The sequence below is a fragment of the Leucoraja erinacea genome, chromosome 14 (assembly GCF_028641065.1).
Source record: "Leucoraja erinacea ecotype New England chromosome 14, Leri_hhj_1, whole genome shotgun sequence".
In the NCBI taxonomy this organism is placed as follows: domain Eukaryota; kingdom Metazoa; phylum Chordata; class Chondrichthyes; order Rajiformes; family Rajidae; genus Leucoraja; species Leucoraja erinaceus.
In genome coordinates, this window is record NC_073390.1 from 55,137,679 (window position 1) to 55,156,883 (window position 19,205).

The following is a 19,205-nucleotide window of genomic DNA, read 5'->3' on the forward strand; positions in this document are numbered from 1 at the left end:
GCCAAGTCACTGGATGGATTTAAGAGAGAGTTAGATAGAGCTCTAGGGGCTAGTGGAGTCCAGGGATATGGGGAGAAGGCAGGCACGGGTTATTGATAGGGGACGATCAGCCATGATCACAATGAATGATTGGCATCCTCCTGCACCTATTGTTTATGTTTCTAAGTAAATAGCTCTCTACACCATTGCCAGTTGTGGGCTAACACAATCCAACCCATTGTTGCCAAGGTTACAACAGGCGCAAGGAGGAGGAGTTGCTGTGCAAGGTAATTCGACCAGTTTGATTGGTGAACAAATTTGATGTTTTACTTAGTGAACCCAATGAGGTGTGTGATCAAATGGGGGGAAATAATATCAATGTCTTTAACATTTAGTGCCATTTGTACAAAATGTTGAGAATCAGTAGGTTAAACCTGTTTCTGTGGAGCTTTGCAGTAAAGTGGTTTACCATATTATAAATGTTAAATATACTTAGAACAAGGGAATGTTTAAAGTGTTCATAATAATAATTTCCAAACATCTGTCCGCACCACCCTGGTATTACTGGTTGCTTGGAAATCACCCTGAAAGGGTCTATGTTACAACCTTTACTAAATTCGTAACTTGTTCTTCAATAAAGTTTTCACAATTTCATATTGTTTATAGTGGTTCCCCAAACTCATATGGGACGACCATTTAGAATTCCTGAATCCAGAAGCCTTTGATGCAATTGCCACTCATTTCACTTCACTTCATATGGTTGCTCTTTAAACCTGATCTTCTGGTGTAAATGTATTCTTCAAAGCAAAACACCAACTAATTAGTAGGCTTACCGCAGAAGTTGCAACCAAGCCATCATGCTGTGTAAAATCTTGTTCCTCCTTGCAGCCACCAAATTCCTAATCCCAACCAACGTTTTGCTTTGGAGTAAATGGCACTTTGCTCCCACACCCTCATTCAGGAGTTCTGCACCTTGTGTTGAGCTCCTGCCATGAAGGACAATTCCTAAGGGAAGGCTGGAAAGAGGGAGTGCTCATCTTAATGGGTCTCACCTTCTTCAAGGCAGGATGGATTTGCTTCGAAGACAAACACAAAAGGCTGGAGTTACTCAGCGAGTCAGGCAGCATCTCTGATAAAAGGAATAGGTGATGTTTTGGGTCAAGACCCTTCGTCAGACGGAGCTGGGGGAAAGGGGAATAAGAGATGTAGATGGTACTTAGGAGAAATGAATGGAAATTGTGCAAAAAGCAACGATAATCAAGAAAATCTGGGGCACACTATAGTCTATAGTTCCATGTTTCCATTCCCCTATTTTGCTGATGAGAACAGAGGGGAAAAAATACAGCATCTCGTTGGTAAGAAATGTGAGTCCATCACAACATTAATTGCTCCTGGCTGCCGTTGGTGGCCAGTATTGGGGCAGTTGTACAAGGTCGAGGCAGCATTTGACTATCTTAAATAAATTAACCTAGACAACTGTAACATTCCTGATCTTTGAGTTAAACAATAGAATGTTTGAAGATGTTTTCACGAATGATGGACCATTCCACTGGATTAGAATTCAAATCTAGTCGAAGTTTGACTCCTTCAATTTCAGCCTCCATTACCATAGTATTTAATTCTCTCTCTTTTGGGTGTATACCTACGGGTATCAACACTATCTTGTCAAGTCCAAGTCTAGTTTTGTGCACAGATGATTGCTGTTCACTGATCTATTTCAATACGTGTGCTTCTTTCCAGTTCCTTCTGATTTTCCATAAAGCAGCGGCAGGTGAACTGGAAGAAGACAGTGGCTTGATGGCTCTAGCCAGGCTCTCGGAGATCGATGTCTCCACTGAGGGTGTTCAAGGTGCCAAGCACTTCTTTGAGGCAAAGGTAATGTCTAACTCGGGCCAATTATTTACAGGATGGAAAAGCACTTTGGTAAAACGTGCCAATTTCTAAACAAAGAATAACTCAGCGGGACGGGCAGCATCCCTGGAGAACATGGATAGAGGTGATGTTTCGGGCCATGACCCTTATTCAGACTGATTGCAAGGGAGGCGGGAAGGAAAGCTAGAGGAGAGGAGAGGCAGGACAAACATAGCAGGTAATAGGTGAACACAGGTGAGGGAGTTATTTGATGGGCAGATTATTGGACATTGGCCAGAGATGAGGAAGCAGGTGTGAGCCAATGGGATAATGTGGCATCCATCTTCCACCCCCCCCCCACACACCTTCCTCCGCTGTGCCCACCTGGACTCCCACCCATCTCTCCCCTACACTCACCCCCCGTCAATTCCCACACTCCCGGCTTTACAGTCTGTAATTCTTCAAACTTGGCTTGCATATCCCTTTGACCTTATCTCCAACCCCTGCCCCATCGCCTGTGTCGATCGATTATCTGGTACTCCAGTCCTGACTCTCCCCCTTTTTTCAACTTTCTTCTTCCCCGACGCTCTCCCTACAATCAGTCTGAAGAAGGGTATTGATCCTTTGTGTATTAACCAGCATCTGCCGGTTTGTGTTTCTAAACTCTTGTCATGTGCCACAGCCTTGAGTTTTTACTCTGATGCTGAAATGGGTCCTCGGCAAATAAAGTGTTGGTCGTAAAAGAGACTTGCGATGGGAATGGGATGGTTTACAGCCGGAAAGAAAATGGACCAAGGAATTTTGATCCACAGAGGGCACATTGAGAAGGGAGTCGGCCTTTAGAGCAGCCACATACTGGCTGGCATGGAGACTGCAGGAGAGAGGGGGAGAGAGTTGAGATTTGGAGGATGATTTGGGAACATTCTCATGAATGAGACTTGGTTGGGGGCAACTCCAGTTATCCCTTCCATGTAGGAATCGCCGCTCAAAATACAGAAATTTTATGTCCCCACGAAACATGCTGCAAACCATTAAATATGTTTTAGAAGGAACTGCAGATGCTGGAAAATCGAAGGTACACAAAAATGCTGGAGAAACTCAGCGGGTGCAGCAGCATATATGGAGCGAAGAAAATAGGCGACGTTTTGGGCCAAAACCCTTCTTCAGACTGATGGGGGGTTCGGCCCGAAACGTTGCCTATTTCATTCACTCCATAGATGCTGCTGCACCCGCTGAGTTTCTCCAGCATTTTTGTGTACCAACCATTAAATATGGTTATCAAAGACCATTTCAGTCGTTCGATTATGGATACATTTATTAATGATTCATCAGAGTAGTTGGACCTGCAATGCAGAGGTTTATTAAATGCCTGTGTGATTATTGGTGTACTCTGCTGTTGATAAGGATTGGAGTGTGAAAAGAGTTGCTTGATTGACTTGGGAACAATGATTCCAAAGGAGGCATTGTTTTTCCCCTCTGCTTCACTGTGTGGTAAGGCTCTGAATGTTGAGTAGAGCTATCTTCTCTTGGTTCATCCTATGCTTCAGAGCCCTTGGGCTCGACATCTCCATACCGCTCATCCTTCGGCACAAACGTTAGTCTTCTGTTTGTAATGTTAAGCAGCAGACAAGGATAGATGACGTCTCTGAAGGGTCAGAACCCTTCTTCAGACCCAAGGTCCCGACCTGAAACCTCACCTGTCCCTCTTCTCCAGACATGTTCCCTGACCTGCTGAGTTGGCTGTTCATTTGAGGCAACTGTTTAAATTGAGGAATAATTTACAAGACTTACTGTATTATACAGTGTAGTTTCTTTCAGCAGGTAACAAAATCTTACTGTTTTAAACTGGACTTGAATTTGTTTCTAGGTTCAGGCACTGACCAGTGGCAGCAAATTTGAAGCTGAAATCAAAGCCGAGCAACAGCAACGCAAGCGTTCAGAAGAAGACAAAAAGCAGCGAAGAGCGGCATTCAAAGAACTGAAATCTGCATTTCAGTAACAGCATCTGTTCTGTACAGTACAACTACTTGTAAAGATTTAGAAAGTATAGAATGAAATCCTAACAGTTGGATAACTAAAACTTGCACTAAGTGACTATTTTTGGTGCCATTCTATTTTAATTTAATCTAAAATCTAGCTTTTTTTTAAAAGCTGTCTAACTGACTTGACACTGTATACACGCCTCTAAATGGCACATGCTATCAGCATGATGAAAACTACAAATTCTGGTTTAGTGTAGTCTGCTTGTCTGTTAAGAGGTTGTTGCAGTTGCCTTTTCTGCCTCTCTCCACCGTTAAAATTAACGGCTCAGGGCTGTGCTTTTTGTAGAATTAAACGCATCTTAGATATGCTGCACTAAATTGTACTATTTGAAATATTTTTGAATTTTATCTTTTGTAGCTCTTTTTATATGCCGCTCATTTGGGAACAACTTTAGACTGTTGATGCGGAGGTTTACTTTCCTCAGTGGTATCTGTGGAAACTGCTTGTGCTCTAAGCAAATACTTCATCCAAAAATCTAATATTTTAACAAACTAATCTGCAAAACATGTTTATATGCTTAATATAGTGTGGTCATTCCAAAAAAATGTTAATATTGTATCAATATTGAATGAAATCCTGCTGCAACTGAACATTTAAACTTTGTTAGTGTACATGTAGGTTTCAAAATGTTACGTTTTTCAGAATGATTAAATGTATAGAATGTCAACTCAACAAACAATGTGAGCATTGTGGAATATGTGAACTCTGCAAACTTATTGATTGCACAGTGACTTTCCAGTATGCTGTTAGGGTTTTAGTCTGGTTAGTAACCAAGACAGGCTTCCAATCAGTGTAAACTTGAGTACATCAAGAGTCACTCCTTTTAAGGAATAGTGGCTATTCTGGGTATTCCTAGTCTGCCCCCACGACCTCTCTTAATTGTATGCAAAACTTGCCAACCATATCATTACCATCAAGTTGCAATGCAACTTCTGTCAACTAGAAGATGTCCTGTGTAAATATGAGACTGTTGCAACTCTACCTGTGACTATTGTACAATGAGAAACTGCTAATGACTAGACTAGACATTTTGGTGCTGGACAGGAATGTTTTTGTGCAGTTACAGATTAACTCATGGATGTCCAAAAAGCGCAATAAAAAAACGAATTAAAATGCCAGAAACAAAACCTTTCAGTTATATTCCTAAATCATGTATTAGCTGACGTGGGTTACAAATGAGTTCCTCCACTGCGGCAATCAATTTGTTCAACCTTTAATTGGACACAAAATGCTGGAGTAACTCAACGGGTCAGGCAGCATTTCTGGGGAAAAGGAATGGGTGACGTTTCAGCTCGAAACTCTTCTACAGACTGAAGACTGGTCTAAATCTGAAACGTCACCTGTTCCTTTTTGCCCCAGAGATGCTGCCTGTCCCACTGAGCTACTCCAGCATTTTATGTCCATCTTCAGTGTAAATCAACATCTGTATTTTCTTCCTACACATCTTGTTAAACCTTTAGCCTTACCAAGATGCCTTCAGCAAGTGTGTTATCCTGGAAACTTACATGTTCTGGTCCTTCGATGGCATATGAAGCAGACAAGCAGTAAACAACAAAAATTGCACACCTCCCAAGATTCAATTTACCAGTTCAAAGGATGTTTCTCCTTAAACCTTTATTGTGGTGATGTTAGGGAAAGTATGTAGAAGAGATAGGGAGAAGACTGACTTTGTTTCACTAGGGTTTAAGGTGACTTTGTTTTTTGCCACACAGATTTCTTTAGGACTGGAAGCACAATTATGTGTATGAGCCTACACCAGCACCTGGATGAAATAAATTAACATGATGGTTGTGCAAAATGGGAACATATCTGGGGACGGTAAAGGTGACTGCAAGCTTTTGATAATAGTTAAAATAAAATGTTAATAAATTCCTCAGGGGATGCGAAATTCCATCTTGCAAACGCTTAGCTGTGAAATTTGACTTTTTTATTTTTTGAATTGCTTGGTTTAGTGGGTTTGTATTTTAAAGGATTATTCCTTCCTACCCATCTGCAGTATTTCTTCCTCCCCAGGCGAATGACATTTGACTTGTACGTATCTACAAGTGGATTTTGGAGGAGCCTTTCTGCTTTTGTGTTACTCATCTTGCTCCAAAGTTTGCAAGGAATGGGCATTTGATGGGTGGGGGAAGATGTGAACTGTCCAAGTATCCAACTGGTTCCTCAATGGGATGAGAACTGAGCAGGGCAGGGTTTAAGTAAGGGGGGGGGAAAGGACGAGCATGTATATTTTTAAGTTGGGTCTACAAAGTTAGAAATATTAAAGATGCTGTATTGAAATGTTGCTGTTGAATTTATCAGAAATTAAACACATTTTGATGATGTAAAATTACTTTGGGGAAAGATCTATACTTCCAGTCTGAGCTGTAGAAATTCAACCTCTTGTTTTGTGTCACAGACAAAGTAATCACATTCTCATCACTTCTGAAATTCTCATTATCCTCAATCAAATTGCTTCAAGTGAAGTTCAATGTGACTGTTACCTCATGCATTCAATGCATACAGTATTACATTGCAGATATAACTCATAATAGAGGATGATCTTCTGCATTTCTAACTCTTTAACATTGTATTCTAATATACCACTGTTTGTGCTATTTAAAATATATATTTTTGATGTAATAAAATAAACACTAATGTTCTTTGATTGTGAGCTTTCGTTCTTCTGCCTTTCAATATTGTCTTTGAATTCAGAATACACAAGGTTTTCATTCCAAGTGAAACTATTTCTGTATTTAACTGATTTGGAAACTGGTATTTCCAGTTGTGCAATGTGTACAATATGATCTAAAGTCTACAGCTCTGTATTGACTCAGAAGGCTTATGTTGCTGGGGTGAAGACATCGACTAAAGTTAAAGCATTGCAACGTTGGTCTTTCCTGTCTAGAAGTCAGCGATTTGGTTTTAGAGGATTATACACAAGACCAATGATGCTCAGTCAGTAGCTCTCTGGGATCGTCCGGCCTTAGTCTTCTGAAACAACTGCACCTGCTCTTTGTCCACAAGAGGTCTTGATAGATATGCTCGGTTTCTGTAGAAATCAGTTGAGGTTATGTTTTAAAGAATATGTAAACTAAGTTAATAGTTCGTATCCTGATTAACATACAATGCTGATCTAGTGGCCTGACACTGTGAAACACTGCATGTTGGGGCTAACTTCCTGACAGGGCTGAGAGAAACTGTAAGACACCTCCATATAATTTAACCTGGTTACCACTGCACTGATTCACATCTTCCATCTTCAAGGGGCTGTCCCACTGTGGCGACCTAATTGGCGAGTTTAGGAGAGTTTGAAAAAAAAATGTCACGTTGAAGACCTCCTTCGACCTCCCTATGTTGTAGACTATCTTCGACTACCTTCGACTACCCTCGATTATCTACGACTAACATGCCGACCCACTACGACCTACTTAGACTAAACCTACGAGTAAAAAAAGTATCTATTTTTTCCATGGCAACCTTTTTTTACTCGCGGGCATTTTTCAACATGTTGGAAAATACGCCGCGACCTAGCTGAGGCCTCGAGTACACGGGGACTACTCTCGAGCATGAAGGAGAGTTACAAAGACCTCCTAGGACCTCGTGTCAACTATGCTGTGAGTGTGAGTCGAGGGCAAACTCGTCTGAACTCGTGGATTAGGTCGCCGCAGTGGGACAGCCCCTATAGTATCTTCACCATAGAATCGTGCAAATGTTCACATTTAACATTGTGGAAAAGTGCAATGTGGAATTTCTAGGCAGTCATCAACCCCTCTCCCCCCCCTCCCCATAATGTGGGGGTGGTTTGTGTTATATTCTATTTGAATACATTTTCCAGTGAACCAAGTGAACTTACTCGGAACAAGAGATGACTGCTGGAAAAATTCAGCGGGTCAGGCAGCATCTGTGGAGAGAAATGACAATCTGTGTTTCAGGTTGGGTGGATGATTCACTGGCAGATGAGGAGAGTAAATGAAAGGCTAGTGGTGAAAATAAGATAGTCGGGGATAAGGAGAGTAGACGGGAAGTGAAATGGAAAGACAAATATGGGAGGAATGCGATGGGGAAGGGAAAGGGAGTTGGGGAAATGTGGGATGGGAGATGATCAAACAAAGGAGGCAAAGAGCAGAGTGCCTAGCGGCTTGAGAGATCGTGGGAGATGTGTATGGGCAAGGGTAAGGATGGGGGAGGGGGTGTTATTACTTGAAATTAGATAATTGAATATTCATACCACTTGGTTATATGTTACCCCAAGTGGAATATGAGGAGCTGAACCTCCAGTTTGTGTATGACCTCACTGGCAATGGAGGCAGCCCAAGGGGAGTTGAAAGGGTTGTGATCCAGGAGCTCCAGCAGGTGTGAGCAGACAGGGTGCAAGTACTTGGTGGAACTACCCCCAGTATACTCTTGGTCTCGTCAATGTAAAGAAGTCTACGTACAAATGCAATAGACAAAGTTGGAAGAGGTGCATAAGAACCCCTGTGGCACCTGGAAAGGCTGTTTGAGTCCCTGGATGGAAGTGAGAGAGGAAATGTAGGCTTTAGTTTAGAAATACAATGCAGAAACAGGCCCTTCGGCCCACCGAGTCCGCACTGACCTGCGATCCCCGCACCTTAACACTGTCCGACATACACTAGGGACACTTTACACATACCAGGTATACAAACCCAAGCCCATTAATCTACAAACCTGTACCTCTTTGGAGTGTGGGAGGAAACCGAAGAACTCGGGGAAAACCTGCGCGGTCACGGGGAGAACATGCCAACTCCGTGCAGACAGCAGCCATAGTCAGGATCGAACCCAGGTCTCTGGCACTGCAAGCACTATAAGGCAGCAACTCTACCGCTATGCCACCGTGCCGCTCACTGAATGAGCTGGAGGTTTAGGACATGTTTTGGAATCCTGCACAGGGAGGCTTATGTCAAACACCCTAATTTCACAGATGTTAGAAACATAGAAACATGACAATAGGTGCAGGAGTAGAGGCCATTCGGCCCTTCGAGCCTGCACCGCCATTCAATATGATCATGGCTGATCATCCAACTCAGTATCCCGTTCCTGCCTTCTCTCCATACCCCCTGATCCCTTTAGCCACAAGGGCCACATCTAACTCACTCTTAAATATAGCCAATGAACTGGCCTCAACTACCCTCTGTGGCAGAGAGTTCCACAGATTCACCACTCTCTGTGTGAAAAATGTTTTCCTCATCTCGGTCCTAAAATATTTCCCCCTTGTCCTGTTCATGGACTCATGCTCCTTCCTATCTGAACAGGGAATCTCATTGTACCCTGTGTAAAAAAAAACTATAATCTGGTGTTACATGTTCTGCGATTGAAAGGAAAAATGACTTGTGAGGAAGGGGATGGATTTGTTGGTAACCGATAGGCAAAACAAGAGGAGTACAGGAGCCTCTGTGAGTTGCAAGAGAGTGCAAGAACATCACTGGTGAGCCAGGAGCCAAAACATTAGAATGCACAAATAGTTGGTGAGCAGAGTTTTACCATATCTATTAATTTGTATAACATCATTGTAATGTATTTAGTTTAGAGATACAGAGTAGAAACAGGCCCTTCGACCCACCGAGACCTCGCCGACCAGCGATCACCATGTACACTACACTAGCAATATCCTAAAGGGGCAAGTGTATGTAATATATACTTGCCACACTTTGTCCTGTCCCACCTAGTTTCCTCTCCTCCTCCCCCCACAATCTGTCTGAAGAAGGGTCCTGACCTGAAACATCACCTATTCATGTTCTCGAGAGTTGCTTTTTAACCTGTTGAATTTGTGTCTATTTTTGTAAACCAGCATCTGCTGTACTTCGCATTGACGTGCAATGTAGTCACCAAAGATACTTTGGTAGTCACTGGCAGGAGGCAACATATCTATATTGCACCAGCTCCATCTGGTGGCTGTTATACACAAGAATAGATTGCCCTTTATTTTGTGTGGAAATAAATATGACAAATCAGAGACTTTTAAAAAGATTCCCCAGACTGATTTGTTGTTGGTGATCTCAATACATCAATTAAATCTTCTTTAATCTATTGAAAAGACAGGATCATGGCCATAAAGTTTAATTTTGACAATTTGAGATAACCACTAAACGAGAAAGTAATGGATGCAATGTTGTTCTCCCAGTCTATATAGTTGTCTTATTTAGATTCAGCTGCCAATGTTTTTGTCCCCTAGTCAAATGCCACCCATCTTGCAATCTAGAATCACATAATACCACAAGTACTACATACATTTGAAATATATGCACAATGATCCCATCTGCCTGTCCTGTTAATTCACATGTGTATAAAAAAGTCTTTGTTATAGAGCCACTCAACATGGAAACAGACCATTCAACCCACCCTGAGTCCATGCTACCGTTTATCCATAATTCCATGTTATACTTCCCACATTTCTTGTCACTAGTTGAAGCAGAGAGTTCTGGCTTTGTCTGAGTACCACAAACCATTTTATCACTGGTTAAGATTTCATATGTTCATACACGTACATCAATTAGAAACTGGAGGGAGGCCAGCACCACCATTTAATGAGATCAAGGCAACCTGATTGTACCAATGAACCTGTGTTTTTATCTTCACAAAGTGACATCCCACCATCTTGCCTTTTGAAAATCAATTCACCGATGCCTCAAGTATGTACAAAACACATCACACTTTAAGAATGAGAATTTCAATAACATAGAACCCTTTGAGAGAAAACAAATGGCATTGTTTATATTAAAAGGGTGGCCGATTATTTTTAAACAGCAATACTCAGCTCCAGATTCTCCCACAAGATGAAGCATCTGCTCCACATCCATCTTATCAAGAATCTTCAGAATCTTATACGTTTCAATCAAGTACACCCTCACTCTGCACTTCATTAGTTATAACTTCGCTCTGAGCAAAATGGTTGCAATTATGTGAGTGGTTGAAGTAATGTAGAATGCTTTAAGTGCTATGTGTGGGAAAGAACTGCAGATGCTGGTTAAAATCAAAGGTAGAATGCTGGAGTAACTCAGCAGGACAGGCAGCATCTCTGGAGAGAAGGAATGGGTGACATTTCAGGTCGAGACCCTTCTTTAGAGCTATGTTTGTGGGAGATCTGATAATGTGAGTGGAGATGAAATAGTGAAATTAAGGATCACCAACAGTGTAGATCGTAAACCATTAACAATAGATAAGACTTTAAATACCAATGGATAAATGCTTGCTGCACATAATCAATGGCAGCTTGCCCTTTAAAAAATAAGATATTTGTTGTACCAGGAACTAAGGAAGTGAAACTCTTGCCCATCCATTAGCTAAACTGGTTTCTAGCATCTGAATAACTAGAACTTGGCTCTCAGTAGCATTCCACCCTTTAGTTAGTGTAGAAAAACGAACAACAGGTTTGGCGAGACAAGTCAGTCGAGTAAAATACTTCAGCACGTATTTTGATTAAGTAACTGTTCCTATTCTCAGAATTTTATACAAAACACCATCTCTACAGAATTTATTTAAGAAGGAACTGCAGATGCTGGAAAATCGAAGGTAGACAAAAGTGCTGGAGAAACTCAGTGGGTGCAGCAGCATCTATGGAACGAAGGAAATAGGCGATGTTTCGGGCCGAAACCTTTCTTCAGACTGGTGGGGGTGGGTGGGGGGGGGGGGGGGGGGGGGCGAGGACAAGAAAGGAAAAAGGAGGAGGAGCCCGAAGGCTGGGGGATGGGAGGAGACAGCAGGAGGACTGAGGAAGGAGAGGAGATAGCAAGGACTAACAAAATTGGGAGAATTCGATGTTCATGCCCCTAGGATGCAGACTCCCCAAGCGGAATATGAGGTGCTGTTCCTCCAATTTCCGGTGCTGCTCGCTGTGGCCATGAAGGAGACCCAGGACAGAGAGGTCGGAGACGGAGTGGGAGGGGGAGTTGAGGGACCGGGAGGTCAGCTTGGTTATTGCGGACCGAGCGGAGGTGTTCGGCGAAACGATGGCCCAACCTCCGCTTGGTCTCACCGATATAGATCTGTAGATATAGATATAGATATATAGATGTAGATAATGTAAAATACTTTACTTGACACGGCAAACAAAGTGTATAACTCAACCACGTTCTGGGTCAGCCAATTAACTCGAAGCTCCTTCTACACAGGTGGAGCTTGACTAACTCCAAAAAACCGCAAAAACACACCGGTGATTACGTGACGGCCGTCGATGAGCTGCTCGAGCATCCCTCCGACAGCGTTATCAGAAGCGTCCATGGTGAGGGCGGTCGGGGCAGCAGCCCGCGGGTTCACCAGCATGGTGGCCTCGTCAGTCCACACCAGGTCCCGTGGCTTACCAGCGAGGCACTGAAACAAAGGCCGCATGATCCGTGCAGCCGACGGCACCAAGCGATGATAATAGTTCACCATGCCCACGAACTCCAGCAGTCCCATGACGGCGAGTGGCAGAGGGAATTGTCGAATGGCCTCCACCTTAGCGGGCAGTGGGGCCGTGCCCTGCGAGGTGACGTGGTGCCCCAGGAAGGAAGTGGAGCGCAGGCCGAACTGGCACTTGGCGAGGTTGATGACAAGCCCGTGATCTTGGAGCCACTAGAACAGCGCCCGTAGGTGTGCGCAGTGTTCCCGTGGGTGTCGGTCCGCGGTCCGCGGTCCGCGGTCGTGCTGACGTTCAACCCCCGCCCAGTCTCCACCCCCCAGATGATTTAGGGACCATGTGGAACGGGGCTGCCCACGGGCTACAGTCACCGCACAATTCCCATGTCCTCCATCTGGCCGAACTCCTCCTTCCGCAGCTTGTCGGGCGGGAGCCTGTGCGCCCGTGCATGCAGTGGGGGGGCCACGGTAGGGATGTGGTGCACCACCACGTGCTTAATAGCGGTTGCTCGAAAACGGGGGGGGGGTCAGGAGCTCCAGGAACTCGGCGAGCAGGGAGGTATACAGGCCGTCCCCATCAGCCACCGCGCCCAGCTACGGGCTGGGAGGGTCTGTGGGCCACGGGGTTGCAGGCCTGGGGGACTCCAGAGGGACAAGGCACCAGCCCCGCACGTCCATCAGTAACAAAAGGCCCGAAGGAAACCGGCCCCAGCAACAGCTGGAAACATCTGCAACGGTGAAAGTCCATGAATACGGGTGGGAGTCCGCGTGCCGTATGTGCGAATGGGGCTGCAGTTGACGGTGGTCAGGACGGGGCCTCGCTTACCAGCATGGGTGTCCACTCCAGTCGGGGGAAGGATGCTCACAATGGCCCCGGAGTCTTGGTTTCTTGGTCCTCCAAAATATTCCAACTGGAATTTAAACTGGAGGCGGTGAAGGGAGGGCTTAAGCCAGAAAGGGTTATTGGGGAGAAAGTGCTACTTTAAATTTAGTTGCATCTGGTTGGGTAACTATAGTTGGGTGGAGATTATTCCATGCTTTAATTGTGCGGGGGAAGAACGAATTGCTGTACACATCTGTCTTTGTAGCTGGGATCACAAATTGGATCGAATGCCCTCGTCTGCTCCTAATTGGTTTGGGTTTGGTGTAGGTCTTGTAGTCTATGTCGAGCTGACCATTTAACATTTTGTAAAAACAGGTCAAACGGTGAGCTTCACGTCTGTCTTGGAGAGGGTTCCACCCCAGAGAATTCAGAAGTTTGGTGACACTCGCTTCTCTCTCATAGGTGTTAGTAACAAATCGAGCTGCCTGTCTTTGGACACGTTCGATGGAAGAAATGTTTTTATCTGTGTATGGGTCCCATGCTGCAACTGCGTAGTCCAAATGAGGTCTAACGAGGGTGAAGTATAGCTTCTCCTTGACAGAAGTTGAACAATGATGAAAGTTGCGCCTCAGAAAGTTTAGGACACCTGTTGCTTTCACCGTTGCATGATGAGTCTGACCATTCCAACGCAGATCATTCTGCAATTTGATGCCAAGATACTTGGTTTGTTTGGATTCTTCAAGGGCGGCACCAAGTATATTGTAAGATGTTTCACCTGGATTCCTCTTTCTGGTGACACGCATGGTTTCACATTTGGAAGGGTTGAACTCCATGCCCCATTGTTGTGACCACTCCCCCATAGTATCGAGATCCTTTTGGAGAGCATCTTCATCATCAGCTGACTTAATTGGACGGTACAGCAAACAATCATCAGCGAATAGTCTGGTCGTACTTGTGACTTTTTCATGGATGCCATTTATGTAAAGCAAAAATAGATGTTGGCCAAGTACTGTGCCCTGGGGTGTACCACTCAACACTGGATGCCAATTGGAGCTCATTCCGTTCACACACACACACTGAAGACGTTTTGTCAGGAAACTGGAAATCCATCGTTTCGTGTTGGAACGAATACCATAGAAGTCAAGCTTCCGAAGCAGTGTCCGGTGTGGGATGACATCAAATGCTTTAGAAAAGTCCAGCACAACTAAGTCGACGAGGAAGCGAAGCCCGGAGCCGCGACCCTTAACGTAGATACGGTGATTCTGGCCGATCGCGATAGCCTCTACTGACGAGGCATTTCCTGCAAACGAGCAGGAGGCGCGGCATCGGTGAGCCTCGGCACTCCAGCATTGGTGGTAGTAACACCACTGGCGCTACCACGTTCTCCGGTGGGCGGCTGCTGAGCTCCCCAACCACGTAGAAATATCGCGTGGCGTCGGTGGAGACATTTCAGAGTTCGAATTGGGCCTCAATGTGGGCGAACCACACCAGAAAAGGGGCAGTTTCAGGCCCACGGCGCTTTGCTGGGCTGGCTGGGTGTCGGGGTTAGCGTAGCTGCGGCAACCATTATCGAGGTCCGAATTCATCATTGGACCAGCGGGGTCCACTTTGGCCAGACACGTCAGTTGAGTAAAATGGATTTCTTTATTTGAAACGGCAAACAAAGTGTATAACTCAACCACGTTCTGGGTCAGCCAATTAACTCGAAGCTCCTTCTACACAGGTGGAGCTTGACTAACTGCTGATCATGTGATGGCACCAGCCAATAACGAGGGTTTGTATTGCTCCAAGCCACTACTAGGTGCCGCTACACAAGATCATTATGAACCAGCGTGAACAAAAAATAAAAGACCCCAAATCTTTGCCTTTATTGCTTTGTTACTTTCTATCAATTACCTCAATTCCAGTAAAGACAAATTTATCTTAAAGCCAAAACATTCTGATTACTCTTGATGTTCCCATGTTGATATGCTCCATGCTTCGATGCAAAACAGTTTGCAGCATATTCCAGGAATCGGCTCTGCAAATGTTTTGTGGTATCATTACGTGCAATAAACGAAGGTTCTCAACCAGGGTGTTGTTTAAAAGAAAATCAGCAAAATGTCACTTTGCATTTTACACGATTTGCTTTGTCGGGTTTAATTCATCCCTCGAAAATCTGTTGATTTGTGAATATAATTATCAAAATTTCATTTTCATTGTAAATGAATGTGTAAATAAATCACCATCAATGGCTGCCTTGCCAGCAGTCTGTCTGTGCCTTCTACTGTACGTTCTAGCATCTGTCATGGATGTGATTTCTGAAGCTACCAGGTAAAGTGGCATACCGCACTCTACTGGCTGAAGACACAAGGAACTGCAGACACTACAAGCAAAACACAAAGTACAGGTGTAACTTAGTGGGTCAGGCAGCATCTGTGGAGGGAATGGGCAGGCGATGTTTCAGGTCAGCACCCTCATCTGGGAACTGGGGAGCATTGCTGCAAGATAAATGGATGATGCAATTATGGGAGGGTGATTTAGAGAGTGTTTCCGGAGGCCAGAGAGACCTTGAATATTAGTGAGAATACTGCCTGTAGGAGGCATTATCTTTGTGCACAGAGACTAATGCTCAAGTGTTCCTGGTGGAAGGTTAGGCTATGAGGACAGTGTAGGAATGTGTTTGCTATGGGGACGTTGCAGATCAGACAAATGCCAGTGTCTGTTCTGCCTTTTTCCTGATGGCTGAAGGAAATGTTTATAAACTTCAAAGACATACATACAGGCTTGCAGGCTAATTAGCTTGGTATAAATGTAAATTGTCCCCAGTGTGTGTAGGATAGTGTTAGTGTGTGGGGATCACTGGTCCTGGTCCACTCAGTGGGCCAAATGCCTGTTTCCGTGCTGTATCTCTAAACTAAAATAAACTAAGTCTTCTCTCTTTTGGTACAGAATTTGAGTGATCTTGCTATTATATCAATGAGTAGCAAACTGTCAGATGTGGTAGTGATCAGTAAAAGACTGGAATGATCATGAGGTCAGAAAGCTGAGAGCAATTGCATTCAGTAGCTGACATGCCTTCATTGGTTGGAGAATTAATTCCACAGAGACAGCACCCAAGGTCAGGATCTGACCCGGGTCTCTGGTGCTATGAGGCACCAACTCTACCAGAAGCTCCACTGTATCACAGATGGTCTTGGTCCAGGAGAGAAGAGATGAGTTTAGTTGGGTTTGTGAAGTTGAAAGCGGTCCAATAGTCGATAAGTAGGAGTCTGATGTGGGTATTCATATCTAGATGTTGCAACGATGAGTGTAGGGCTATGTAATAAACATAAACTGAGATGAAGTCCACGGTGGACCTGTTGCAATTATGAAAGTGAAACAATAATAATGTAAGTAAACAATTCTTTAGAGATGCAGCAGTATCTATGGAGCGAAGGAAATAGGCAACGTTTCGTGCCAAAACCCTTCTTCAGACTGAGTTTCTCCAGCTTTTTTGTGTACCTTCGATTTTCCAGCATCTGCAGTTCCTTCTTAAATAAATTCTTTAGAGATGGTGTTTTGTATAAAATTCTGAGAATAGGAACAGCTACTTAATCAAAATATGTGCTGATGGATTCTTTAAGATTGGTCATTTTAGCTCTTTGTTGCTGAAGATTTATCCCCCAGTGAATCTGGTGACCACATGATGTTAACTTACAGGAATTATTTCATCGAATTTCTTTGTAAAGTTCAGAACAGTACTGCGACATTGTACCATGCTTTTTTAGCCTGTGTATGGCTATTTTGTAACAATCTTACTGATTTAAATTCTTCATTCAGTAAGCCTTAAAAATACCTTGAACCATATTCTTCCTATAATCACTTTTCTTAAATTTCTTAAACCACGAGACTTTTCTTTGGCTAGAGAATTTCTTTGGAGAGATTTAGTGAGGATGGTAAATGTCAACCTTTATTCTTCATTTGTTGCATTCAGATTAAATCTAGATCTTTAGTTTGCTGGATACAAATAGCATTGGAAGCACCCAGGGAATAATCAAATGTAGATTGAAGAATGGCACTGCACATATCGATTTGCCAATCTAGTGTGGCAGTGTAAGCAAGGAGTGCAAAATGCTGAAATCAAACAGACCAGTTGGGAAAATGTACCAGATTGAATGGCATTTATTAATCCCCAAGGCTGTATAATTTGCAGCAGGGCACTAAAAGAGTGGATGTAGTGGTTCTATGGATTATGGTATGGTTTCTTTTGATTCAATGGCTGCAAGTAAAATCCCACTATTTAAACAAGAAGAAAGAAAAAAAGCTGGGAGCTACAGACTATGTTAGTCTAACCAGTGATGGGGAAAATGCACAAATATGCTATTATAAAGGATGTGACAACTGGACACTGAGAGAATATCAGAAGGATTAGACAGAGTCAGCATGGATTTATAAAAACAAAATTATGTTTGAAAAACTACCAGAGTTTTATTTTGGAGAAGAGGTCAGGGAGAATTAATGGATGTTTATTCAGACTTTCAGACAGCTTTTGGTAAAGTCGATGTAAGAAATTAAAGCACGTTGGATTGCGCCAAAAAATGTTTGACAGAGAGGGCAGACTGAAGCAGTTTTTTTTGTTACAGCTTTTTACAATATAGATTAATAGTTTGGATATTGCAACCGGATGGAATATTTCTAAATTTGCCAATTACATAAAATGGGTGGAATTCTTTGTTGCAAAGAGGAAACCAAAAGGCCTTAAAGCAACTTTTGACAGATTGAGTGAATGCGTAAATACAGTATATAGCAGGTGCAGTATTCCTTCTCTCCAGAGATTCTGCCTGCCCTGCTGAGTCACTCCAGCATCTACAGTTCCTTCCTACACGTAAATAGCATGCATTGGTTTGATGATAGACTGAAAAAAAAGTCCCAACCAGAAACGTCAAAAGTCAATGTTTTTTATCGAAGGTAGACACAAAATGCTAGAGTAAATCAGCGGGATAGGCAGCAATGCTGCCGCAACATCTCTGGAGAGAAGGAATGTTTCGGGTCGAGACCTTACTTCAGACCCGAAAAGTCACCCATTCCTTCTCGCCATAGATGCTGCCTGTCTCGCTGAGTTTCTCCAGCATTTTGGGTCTACCTTCAATTTGAACCAGCATCTGCAGTTCTTTCCTACACCCGTCAATGTTTTTTTGTTTTTCTCGTTCTGGTTTTAGTTTTAGAGATACAGCATGGAAACAGGCCCTTTGGCCTACCATGTTCCACGCCCACCACCGATCACCCATTCACACTAGTTCCAGATTGTCACACTTTCTCATCGACTCCCTACATACTCAGGGCAATTTATAGAGGCCAATTAACCTACAAGGTCATACGTCTTTGGGATGTGGGAGGAAACCCAGGAAAACCAATGCGGTCACAGAGAGAACGTGCAACCTCCACACAGACAGCACCTGAAGTCAGGATCGAACCAGGGTTTCTGGTGCTGTAACACAGCTGCTCTACACCGTGCCATAAAGATGTTGCTTGACCCACCACATTACTCCTGCACTTCGTGTGTGTTTTTAAATGAATTATTATAAATATGAAGAAAGCCGTGTATGCTTTGTATTTCCTGTAGAATAGTATGTAAAGAGAGTTTATTTTGAAATAAAAAGGTAAGAAAGGAATGCCTTTATTAATCAAGGACACTTATCCTGATTTGTATTTGATGCAGATTTTGAATAGAATGACTCCCATTATCGCAGGGTGAAACAAATGCCTCTCACGATGTTTGCTACGTTTTAAATTTCTTTTTGCATTATAACTACTCACATCTTTATGTTTAAGTTTGCTTTAGTACAATCAGAAGATGGTATATTTGTGTACAAAGTTAAAATTAATCTGCATACAAATGTTTGGCAGCCTTGCCCCTCAAATCTCAGATTATATTTCACGTGGATTGTTTCTCAAAAATGTCTCAAAAATCTCTATTCCACGGACCATAGCTAAATCAAGCAATGAACATCCGACTATGGAACCGTCCTTGGTCCGTAAGTGCCGATTCTACAAATGTTTGGCTGCCTTGCCCTCGAATCCCTTTCTCATGCTTTCTGTCAAAAAAATCCAGACAGTAGCTTCCTTAATCCATCTGAGTATTTTCCCCAACAGGTAAATTAACATTAAACAGAAAGGTCTTGTACACATATAGTTCTTACTGCTGTGGAATAAC

General features: G+C 43.4%; 1 protein-coding gene across 1 annotated transcript in view; it reads left to right on the forward strand.

Annotated features, from left to right (window-relative positions):
- The window catches only part of LOC129703765 (EF-hand domain-containing protein D1-like), a 66,301-nt gene extending 59,788 nt beyond the window's left edge, over positions 1-6,513 (forward strand). The window contains exons 3-4 of the mRNA XM_055646465.1: positions 1,720-1,854; positions 3,698-6,513. Coding sequence (XP_055502440.1) covers positions 1,720-1,854; positions 3,698-3,829 — 267 coding nt within the window. The 3' untranslated portion in view covers positions 3,830-6,513. The remainder of the gene's footprint in view (positions 1-1,719; positions 1,855-3,697) is intronic.
- The last annotated feature ends 12,692 nt before the right edge of the window (positions 6,514-19,205 follow it).